This window comes from Lipotes vexillifer, unplaced genomic scaffold, assembly GCF_000442215.2.
Source record: "Lipotes vexillifer unplaced genomic scaffold, Lipotes_vexillifer_v1.1 scaffold2059, whole genome shotgun sequence".
NCBI classification, from domain to species: domain Eukaryota; kingdom Metazoa; phylum Chordata; class Mammalia; order Artiodactyla; family Lipotidae; genus Lipotes; species Lipotes vexillifer.
The window spans coordinates 244581-256307 of NW_006797468.1; the positions used below are offsets into that span (position 1 = coordinate 244581).

The 11727-nt window shown below is 43.7% G+C and overlaps 1 protein-coding gene across 1 annotated transcript in view; it reads left to right on the forward strand.

Annotated features, from left to right (window-relative positions):
- The first annotated feature begins 287 nt into the window (after positions 1-287).
- Positions 288-11727, forward strand: part of TDRP (testis development related protein) — a 57516-nt gene continuing 46076 nt past the window's right edge. The window contains exon 1 of the mRNA XM_007469538.1: positions 288-516. Coding sequence (XP_007469600.1) covers positions 391-516 — 126 coding nt within the window. The 5' untranslated portion in view covers positions 288-390. The remainder of the gene's footprint in view (positions 517-11727) is intronic.

The window sequence follows — 11727 nt, forward strand, 5'->3', positions numbered from 1 at the left end:
GAGGAGGAGGAGCCTCGTTGGAGGTGTGGGAGGGTCGGTTGGGGTCAGGGCCTGGCCGGAGGGGCGGTGACTTGGGGTGGGGGGACCGTGAGCAGGGGAAATGGGGGCTCGGGGGGTGTGGCCCGGCCTGGAGGTGGGCCCGGTCCCGGGCGTACGGTGGGTCTCGCTGGGTGCGGGGACCGGGTCCGGTCCGGGAGGGGCCGGGGCGGGGTGGGGGTGGGGAGGGCCCGGTCCTGGAGGTGGGCCCGCCCCACAGCCCGGCCCCGCCCGGCCCCACTGGCCGCGTCCGGTCCTGCAGGAGCCGTAGCCGGTGCGTCCGCGCTGCGGGCCGGCCGAGGAGGGGCGCGCACGGGCGCACGGACGCGCGGACGCCGGCGCCCGCCCGGTAGCATGTGGAAGCTGGGCCGGAGCCGGGTGCTCCTGGACGAGCCCCCAGAGGAGGAGGATGGCTTGCGGGCGGGGCCGCCGCCCTCCGTCGCCGCCGCCGCCGCCGCCGCCGCCGCCGCCGCCGCGCAGGTGAGGGGGCGCGGGTCGGGGAGGGCGCAGGTGAGGCCTGCGCTGCGCGGTTGGAGAGGCGCACAGGTGGGGTGCGCAGGTGAGGCCCGCGCCGCGCGGCCCGTTAGGATCCCGAGGTTGGTCCCGGGGCCACCGCGTGGCTCGTGGTGACCCTCCACGTTAGGAGTGACTGAATCCCGCGCCCCGCCACCCCATTCGCGCGGGTTCGGGACCGCGGGCGCAGTCCCCGGAGGTGGTAGGGCACAGGGCGCGCACCCAGGAACCTCAGGCCGTGGCCTTGCTGCGGACGGGGACCGCGCCACGCCGGGGCGGACTCACGGGCAAGGCCTGGACCGGTGGGGGCCAAAGCAGCGCGCTAAGTGTGCTACATACTTGTTTGGATAAGCAGCAGACCTTCACCTATGTTTAAACCTTTGGCTGGAGGAAGAAGGCAGATGTCCTTTATACAGAAAGACACTGGCCTTACAAGTTCAGAGATGTGCCTGGAATGTTTAGAATTTTTTAATTAAAAAGGATCCCAGGTGGATCCTGTCTGCGCTACAAATGCTTCCCTCCATCTCATCCCCAACGCGGCGTTCCTTTCCATGTGCAGTGAAATTCAGCTCTTTATTTTATTTTTAAAATGACGGTGGTCATACAGTTTCTTGTTTGTTAAATGTTCGGAAACTTTCCTGTTGCTGGTGGCCTGTAACGGAAGTTAATGGGGATCGGTATCTTTCTTCTCAGGACTTGTAAATAGTTCACCAGATTGTTTCTTTCCCAGTTGGTTCTAAATAACTTCCCTTGGAACTGAAGTTGTCTCGTCTTGATAAGACATTTTTTTATAGGAGTTAAATGCCCTTGATTAAGCATTTAAATATGGTCCCTATCTGAAGTGTCTTTCAGAAATCAAGTTTTGGTGGTATTAGTGCTCACCTTACTCTTTATTTTTTAAATCTCAAAATGTTATGGTTACTTTATTTTTGTAAATTTATTTATTTTATTTATTTATTTTTGGCTGCCTTGGGTCTTCATTGCTGCACGCGGGCTTTCTCTAGTTGTGGCGAGCAGGGGCTACTCTTCATTGCGGTGCGTGGGCTTCTCATCGCGGTGGCTTCTCTTGTTGCAGAGCACGGGCTCTAGGCACGCGGGCTCAGTAGTTGTGGCACACGGGCTTAGCTGCTCCGTAGCATGTGGGATCTTCCTGGATCAGGGCTGCAACCCGTGTACCCTGCATTGGCAGGTGGATTCTTAACCACTGTGCCGTCAGGGAAGCCCTTTATGGTTACTTTTAATAGCAGCTCTCTTAAATACAATGTTGAGAATTTATATGCAGTTTAAGTGTGGTTACAGAGTTATTTAATTTTGTAAATAACTATTATTGGTCAAAGATAAGCAATATTTGTTGTTTCTGAATGAACTGTTAAAAATTTTAAATTGATTCTTCCTATGTTCTGCTTGTATTTCTCCTAATGAATCCTAAAACACGTTTTTTCCTCCTAAGTTAAATTACTTACAAGGAAAAGTTGGAAGGAAAGGACATTGAACACCCACATATATACTTCCTAGACGCAACCATTAGTGATACATTTATTAAAACTTTTTTCCTGATCTTCAAGTTTACAGAATTACAGTCTATACCTTTTTTTCTCACTGTGTATTTGTATGTGTGTTTTACTAGTCATTATTTTTAGGTACCCAGCAATTGAGTGGAAAATGCAGAGTTCCCATATACCCCCTGTCCCCATACAGACACAGCCTCCCCCTGATACTAGCAAAATCCCATTTGTTACAACCAGTAAACCTCTATGGACACATCATTATCGCCCAAAGTCTACAATTTACATTAGGGTTCCCTCTTGGTGTTCATTCTGTGGGTCTGAACAAATGTGTAATGACATGAACTCACCATTAATAGTGCCATACAGAGGAGGTTCACTGCCCAAAAAACCCTCTGTGCTCTGCCTGTTCACCCCTTCCTACAGCCCCACAACCACTGATCTTTTTAGTCTCTGTAGTTTTGTCTTCTCCAGAATGTCAGAGTTGAATCATAAAATATGCAGCTTTTATAGATTGGTTTCTCTTACTCACGGAGCAGTATATTTAAGCGTCCTCCCTGTCTTTTCACAGCTTGGTAATTCATTTCTTTTTAACGCTGAATAATATTCCATCGTCTGCATGTACCAGTTTACCTGTTCACCTACAGAAGGGCATCTTGGTTGCTTCCAAGTTTTGGCAGTTGTACATAAAGCTTCTGTAAAACATCATGTGCAGGGTTTTGTGTGCACATTAGTTTTTAACTCACTTGGATAAATACCAAGGAGTGTGATTCCTGGATCATAGGCTAAGAGTATGTTTTGTTTTGTAAGAAACCAGACTGTCTCCAAAGTGACTGTACCAATCTGCATGCCCACCAGCAATAAATGAGAGTTCCTCTTGCGTCCTGTCCTTGCATTCCAGCATTCGTCATCAGTGTTCTGGACTTTGGTCATTCTAATAGGTGTGTAGTGGTGTCTCGTTTAATTTGCATTTCCCTGATGACACGTGATGTGGACCATCTCTTTGTATTTGCTCATTTGCCATCTGTATGTCTTCTTTGGTGAGATGTCTGGTCAGATTTTTTTGCCCCTTTTTTTGAGTTGCTTTTTCTCCTTATTGTTGAGTTTTAAGAGTTCTTTGTGTATTTTGGATAACAGTCCTTTATCAGATGTCTTTTCCAAATATTTTCTCCCAGTCTGTGGCTTGTCTTTTCATTTTCTTAACATTATGTTTCACAGAGCAGAAGTTTTTAATTTTAATGAAGTCCAGGTTATCAGTTATTTCTTCCATAGATCATGTCTTTGGTGGTGTTTCCCCAAAGCCATCAGCACACCCAAAGTCATCTGGATTTTATCCTGTATTATCTTCTAGGAGTGAGATCTGACTGCAGCTTCTGTGTTACTTTATTAAGGGTATCTATAGTTTGATGTGTTGAAAACTTTGCTATAGAAAAGCAGACTTTTTGTGGCAAGCCAGTCATACTCTAAATTGAGTTCATTTCATCAGGTAGATTGATCTTTATCCCAAAGCCAGCTTCTCTTAGCATTAAACTTTAAAATTCATGACAAGTCTACCATAAAACTGCTGGCAAAATTTTATTTTAAAGTTGAAAGAGGTAGGACTTCATATGAGAAGAATTTAATGGATCTGTTAAATTATGTCTCATTAGAAAGACGGTCTCATCTGTTTCATTTTCAGCCTCCGCGGCCCGCCACCACCCCTCCACCCCTGTCAGCCCGCTCATATTAAACATGTAGGCTCAGAGTACACTTTGTCTTATTCTAGAAAGGCATTTAGTTTGTATTCAAATCTGGTCTGTTCGACCTACTTGAAAATCAGGTCACATGGCTGTAATCTGTGTTGTTTTTTTAAAAAGAAAAAAATAGCTTAATGTTAGGTTCTAATAAGTTTGAAATGTGAGGCATTCAGTTATTACTTGGATTTAAGGAACACTTGACTGTACTAAAATAGCTTTAACATTATAGAAAATACATTTCTCTGAGCATTTCTTTAGGCAATTGGCCTTTTTTGTCATGAATACACATCTATTTTGTAACAGTGGGGTTTTTAAGGTGAATCATTTATTGTAATCATTTAAAAAAGAGAGACTTACAGGTTTTAATGAGTCTAATTAAAAAAAACAAATCTGCTATGCATATGGTAAAAGATTTCTGGATATTAAATGCCGGGTCTTCTTCCTCTTTCCAGTGGGAAATATTGTTACCTTTTTTGTCTAGCTCTCCATGAAACATTTATGCATATACATAAATGTATGTTTAAAATCGTACATTTGTTTTCCCAGTACACACATTTTTCTGCACTTTGAATTGTTCCCTCGATAAATAATATGTGTACCATGGAACACTTCCTGTCTTAGCACTGCAGCTGAAAAACATCATCTTTAAGCCTGTGTGGTATTAAATCTAATTGGGCTCCTTCTGGTGGATATGGAGTTGCTGAGTCTGCTTTAGGCCCTGCTCCGGGGTCTGTGAGCGGTGAGAAGGAAATGGGGGTTTGCGATGAGATCCGCGTGCTGAGGTTTGGGCCGGCCTTCACTTGCTTTGAGCTGCACTGCACTGGGACTTAGCTAGCTGTACTTTAATGTCCTTAAAAACAAAACTCATGGCGTTTTTAGCATATTTTCATGTTAAAATTTTAAAAGGCTTAGACATAGTCTGTAGGCATTCCAAAAAAAAAATCAGGGAACATTTCAGGTGCTTTTTACTCTGCTCTGAAGATAGGAAGAACCAAGGGGTAGTAAGTCTTAGTTGAGATGACACCAAATCTTTCTTGTGGGGTACTGTGAGAGCTCTGTTTAAGTTTGCTTTATGGTGATGGGAAGAAAGGAGTGAAGTGTAGATGCTTGGAGGTTTATGGGAGCTCTTTAGTTGAGAAAGTAAATGCTCTAAGGCCTCACACTCTTTTGGGGGTGATATACTGGGAGGAGCATGGGCTTTGAGGATAGACTGGGCTTTAATTAACAACTTTAAGACACTTACCCCTTGCTGTTTCCACTTAGCAATACGTTTTGGATCCAGTTGTTATGTGAAGAGCTTCTTTATTCTTTCCAGTGTTTGTGTGTGTTTCAGTGTTATATGGTATTTCCTGGTATGGATATATAGACTTTAAATGCCAGACCTCTATTGGTGACCTTTAGGAGGTTATTTCTAGTCTCTTTCTGTTACAAACATGAGCATAAATCATTTCACATATCTGACGATAGATGTCTAGAAGTGGAACTGCTGAGTCCAAGGGGACCTCCCTTTGTAATTTTTTCTTTAATCAAACATTTATCATTTATTAGTTTATTTTTCTTTTTTTCTTATTAGTTATCTATTTTATACATATTAGTGGGTACATGTTAATCCCAATCTCCCAATTCATACCCCCCCACCCCCCACCCCCCGCTTTCCCCCTTGGTGTCCATATGTTTGTTCTCTACATCTATGTCTCTATTTCTGCCTTGCAAACTGGTTCATCTGTACCATTTTTCTAGATTCCACATATATGTGTTAATATACGATATTTGTTTTTCTCTTTCTGACTTATTTCACTCTTTATGACAGCCTCTAGGTCCATCCATGTCTCTACAAATGACCCAATTTCGTTCCTTTTTATGGCTGAGTAATATTCCATTGTATATATGTACCACATCTTCTTTATCCTTTCATGTGTCGACGGGCATTTCAGTTGCTTCCATGACCTGGCTGTTGTAAATAGTGCTGCAGTGAACATTGGGGTACATGCATCTTTTTTTTCTTTTAAAGCTTTTTTATTTTTAAATTAATTTTATTTATTTTTGGCTGTGTTGGGTCTTTGTTGCTGTGTGGGGGCTTTCTCTAGTTGCACTGAGTGGGGACTACTCTTCATTGCAGCACGCGGGCTTCAGTAGTTGTGGCTCGTGGGCTCTAGAGCGCAGGCTCCGTAGTTGTGGCGCACGGGCTTAGTTGCTCCGTGGCATGTGGGATCTTCCCGGACCAGGGCTCGAACCCGTGTCCCTGCATTGGCAGGCAGATTCTTAACCACTGTACCACCAGGGAAGCCCCATGTGTCTTTTTGAATTATGGTTTTCTCTGGGTATATGCCCAGTAGTGGGTTTGCTGGGTCATATGGTAATTCTATTTTTAGTTTCTTAAGGAACCTCCGTACTGTTCTCCATAGTGGCTGTATCAATTTATATTCCCACCAACAGTGCAAGAGGGTTCCCTTTTCTCCACACCCTCTCCAGCATTTGTATGGAGACACAAAAGACCCCGAATAGCCAAAGCAGTTTTGAGAAAAAAAAAAATGGAGCTGGAGGAATCAGACTCTCTGACTTCAAACTATACTACAGAGCTACAGTAATCAAGACAATATGGTACTGGCATGAAAACAGAAATATAGATCAGTGGAACAGGATAGAAAGCCCAGAGATAAACCCACACACCTATGGTCAACTAATCTATGACAAAGGAGGTAAGGATATACAATGGAGAAAAGACAGTCTCTTCAATAAGTGGTGCTGGGAAAACTGGACAGCTATGTGTAAAAGAATGAAATTAGAACACTCCCTAACACCATACACAAAAATAAACTCAAAATGGGTGAAAGACCTAAATGTAAGACCAATTTATAAAACTCTTAGAGGGAAACATAGGGAAAACACTCTTTGACATAAATCACAGCAAGATCCTTTTTGACCCACCTCCTAGAGTAATGGAAATAAAAACAAAAATAAACAAATGAGACCTAATGAAACTTAAGAGCTTTTGTACAGCAAAGGAAACTATAAACAAGAGAAAAAGACAACCCTCAGAATGGGAGAAAATATTTGCAAACAAATCAACGGGCAAAGGATTAATCTCCAAAATATATAAACAGCTCATACAGCTCAATATCAGAAACACAAACAACCCGATCAAAAAATGCGCAGAAGACCTAAATAGTCATTTCTCCAAAGAAGACCTACAGTTGGCCAAGAGGCACATGAAAAGCTACTCAACATCACTAATTACTAGAGAAATGCAAATCAAAACTACAATGAGGTATCACCTCACACTGGTTAGAATAGGCATCATCAGAAAATCTCCCTTTGTAATTCTGATAGATGTCTCGAAACTGCCCTCCCAAAGAGGTTGCATGAATGTATGCGTCAACCAGCCATGTATGCAACTGGCTGTCGGGATGGGCTGGCCAATATGATACAATGCAGTATGTCTGCAGAGTTTAGATCTGATGGATGAAAAGTACTACCTTAATGTGGTTTTAATTTGTGTTTCCCTTGTGGATGATATTAAGTAGCTTTTCCTGTGTTTATAAGCCTAAACAAAGACTTCTAAAGTCTTCCCCATCGGTCCTGTTACCATGTCACTAGATGGATTAAACTGGAGTCAAAATAACTGCATTTATTTGCAGATACAGCCTGGTGGTTCAGATATGGACGTTGTCACTGGAGTCCATATCCATATGCCTTGGTCGAGTCCCACCCCTGCTGCTTGTTAGCCAGATGCCCTTGTGCAGCCCCCCATCCAGACAAGCTTCAGGTCTGTTTTTCATCTGTGAAATTGGGCTAAGGTGAAGCTATTCTACCGTGTATTGTCTGTTGTCCTCAGACGCTGCTAAAAGCCCTTGACTGGGTTAGTGCCACCATTTGCCAGATGTGTAAACCAGTCACAAAGCAGGAGGGTGACAGCTACTACTAGGTGGTGACAGAGACTCTCTACTTGACCAGAATGGAGTCAGGCTCCCTTGTGCCCTGTTTCTGATCAATGTCAGTGAGTCTTGACCCTGAGAATCTTTGTCAGCAGCTCTGGAATCTTCTTGCTGCCCATGTGGCCCGGCCGGGGTAGGGGTGGGGAGGCTACAGATGGACAGGAGCTTTGAGGGTGGCGGTGACAGTGATCCCAGCGTCAGCCCGGCTGCGCTCCTACCAGTGACACCGACCTCCTGCATCTCACTGATTTGATAGCATTCAGAGAGCACTTAACTGTCTTCTTAAGAGTCATCTAGATTCTAGTCCAAAGGCTCCACAGAGAAGGATTTTAAGTCCACTGCTGTGACCCTAATGCCAAGAAAGGGCTGGGGGTGCAGCTGTGCGCACCTGTCCGTGCTTGTGGAGTGAAGGGACTGGGTGCGGGATTGTCGGCACCACCAGATGTGGGAACTGGGGTTGTGTGTAGAGTGCTGAGGGGGTTAAATGGGTCATCAGGGAAGGAATCGCAGCGTCGGTTTTCTTTTCACTGGCCTGGAAGGATGAGTGGGAGTCATCTAGCCTAGAAGATCTGATTTCTTCCTGGATACAGGTTCATTTGGGACTAGGCAGATACTTCTTTGTGAGGGTGGAGTCTTATTGGACATTCCCATGATAAATCTGATGTTTAGTCTGCAAAACTCCTTTCATCAAATAAAAGCAGACAGTTGAGGGAAGGGGAGGAAGAGGAGAAGATAAAAGATCAGAGGTAAAATACTCCTTCCCTCTAGATTGACTTAAGGCATCTCAAAGGAGGCCTGAAGTTTCTCCTGTTTATGAGACAGAGTAGCGCAGTCCAATAGAAATACAGTGCAAAAATTTTCTGATAGCCACATTAAAAGTGTTTTTTAAAAAGGTGAAATTAATTTTAATGCAATATTCTAAATTAAATATATCCAAAATATTAATTATATCAATATGTAGCCAATAAAAAATTTGTTAAGGAGTTACTTTACTTTCACTTTTTTCATACTAAGTCTTCGAAATCTAGTGTGTCTTTTACATTTACTAGCACATCTCAATTTGTATACTCACTTTTCCTCAGAAATACGTGGTCAGTATTTAGATTTTATAAAATTTGCAGTTGAAAAAGTAGATTGTTTTATCCAAGTTGTTCTGAACATACATAAAAGTTTTCTAATAACTGAATTGAGTGTCTTTTTTTGAATTGGTACATAAATAATTTAAAATGCATTTCCTCAGTCATGCTAGCCCTGTTCCAGCTCCCTGGCAACTGTGTTTAGCTGCTGGTTAGTGAATTGGATGGCATAGTTCCGGACTTTTCCCCCAGATTCAGATCAGCTCATCTCAGGTTTGTGGATGCTTGTACGTGCCTGGGCCTGTGAACCTCTCTAGGCATGAGCTGGTTGAATTCCAGGGTCCCCCGCCCTGTCCTGTTAGCACAGTGGCCCCTTGAGGATGGAAATGGTTAAGGCTTCGTGTCTGTCTCAGGCCCCAGCACACTACTCTGTATAATGTTCACCTGTCAATGCTAATATTAAGCATTTAGATTGAAATTGTTATTCCTAAGAGTTTAAAATCCTAGTTCATAAGATTCACTTTTACTGATTTTACTAGAGCTTAAGGTCGTACGACTTATAATATTCTTTAAAAATTGCTACTCATTAAAAATTGCATCACAGAAGATTGTGATGTACCTTAAGGAGAAGATGCATGTTAGATGAGCTTTGTTCAGGCGTGAGGTCAACGTTAATGGCTGTACAATACATATTAAATAAAGTGTCCTTATACAGAAACACACAAAAAACAAGGTTATGTATTGAATGATTGATGAAAATGTGACAGAGGCTCACAGGAACCTGACCCCGTATTTCCTGTAAGAGCAGTGATTCAGTATTTGCTGATTCATTGTCCGTGGCAACTTTTACAGCGCAGCTGCCTTGAATAAGGAGAATCAACTCTATTTTACATTTGAGGAACTTAAGGAAGCTAAAAAACTTGTGCAGAGTTATGTAGCCACTAATAGGAATTTGAATCTGGGTTTCTCTTGAGGTTTTTTTTTTTTTTTTTTTTTGCTACCCTCTTTCTCTTACCTTACAGGTTATCATAAATTTGTGATATTTTTCTTCACTTTCCAAACATTCATATTTTATATTCAAAAAATTCTAGGGCTTCAACAATTAGTGCCTTAAAAAGCATTGATAAAATTGTGTCTTGGCTCAAATTTCAACAAAACAAACACCCTAGGATACTTTTACTTTTTGCTATGCTTAAGTATTGTAATAATGAGTGTATTTATCGAAGTCTTACTATGGGAGATAGATGGTTCTCTGGTGATTTAGCAAGTGAAAAGTACTAGAACATTGTGAGAAAAGCAGAGCTGTCACACATACACGCACCCTTTTCTTTATTCACCTCCTTTTCAACTTAATTATTGGAGGAAGAGTAGGTAGACTTTAAGCCGGTTCTTGAGGACAGACAGTGAGAAAGGGGGGAAATGGCGTAGCTTTGGATCCAAAAGAGGTTTGGGGATAGAGAACAAACCAATGTAACTGGCACGGGAGCTTGGGAAGCCCCATTAAGGGTTTCAGACTTCACCTTTTAGACAGATATTGAGGGCCTTTGAGTCAGGGCTTCATGCTATTTGACAGGAAATACTTGTCTAAGGAGGAGGGATTAGAGGCAAGGTGCATTTAAAACAGGATTCTGGTGTAGGAGTTCGTACGTGAAATAAGAGCCTGAATTCTAGATGGATTAGTATCAGGACAAGCGGGAAGAAGTGAGCTTGCCAAAGCTAATGGAAGAGAGCTGTTGCCTTTTGAGGTGAAGGTCAAAGGCTGAAGGGCAGTCGGAGTGATCAGGACGAAGATGTCACCTCTGAGCAGCAGGGAAGCCCAGGGTGCTGTGGCTTTGGGAGCAGCTTAACGAGTTGACTGTGGACGTGTGACTTGGGGACGGCGTCGCACATCCTAACGGATGAGCTGCGCAGGTGTGGTGCTGGGGGGAGGAGCTGAAGGGCTCATCATTTGTGAAAAAACTGCAAGGACCTGGCTCTCCATTTCTGAACTTACATGGCAGCTGATGAGTGAACTGGGACCAGGGGAAAGGGAGTAGGTAGCCCGGTGTCAGCAGGCAGACCTGGGCCCACCTGTCACTAATTGTGTGACTAGGGGAAGATGAGTTAGTTGTTCCCTCTCCAGAATCCCTGTTCTCAGCGAGAGGTTTAGAGCAGGAATTGGGCTGTGCGGGCTATACAGTCTCCATCACAGCTGCTCAACTTTGCAGCTGTCCTGTGCAGACAGCTGTGACGTGTGTAAGTGGACAAGTGTGGCCGCGTTCCAATAGAAATGTATTTACACAAACAGGGCTGGGCCATTCTTTGCTGACCCCTGGTTTAGACTAAAGGATCTTTGAAGTCTCTTCTAATTCTAAGGCAACTTGATTCATTAGAGGTTTGCAGTGTGGAATTTGTTGTGATTTCAGGTACAAGTAGGGAGTCTTAATTGCTAAACTTGGAAATAAATGGCAGGGTGCTAGTGCTCATTTGTATTCTTCCTGGGCTTACATTTTGTTAATTAACAAGTGTGCATTTGTATAGCTTTCCATGCTTTCACATAAATTAATTGTCTAGTTTGGTCCTTTATCTCATTCCGTGATGAAATGAGTCATGCTTTTATGGTCAAGGAGACGACATTAAGAACAGCATGTGATCGTCCGCATCATCTTAACCCAGATGGAGCGTGGAGGCAAAAGGAACCGGGAGGTGTTTTGAGACAGTAAGAACTGTGTGTGTAATGGTGTTCATCTTAGTTCTGTGGAGCCTGGGGGCCAGCAGGTGCCCTTCTGGGGAGACTGCTGACTTTCACCCAGTAGCAAGTGTTTATTGGGTGTACAGCTCCCTAACCAGAGAGCATCGTTTGCACCAGCAGGGGCTCTGTGTCCAGGTTCTGGCCTGTCATGTGAGAGGAAGCCGTGTGTGCACCTGCCTTGCTTCCTCTCTTTCC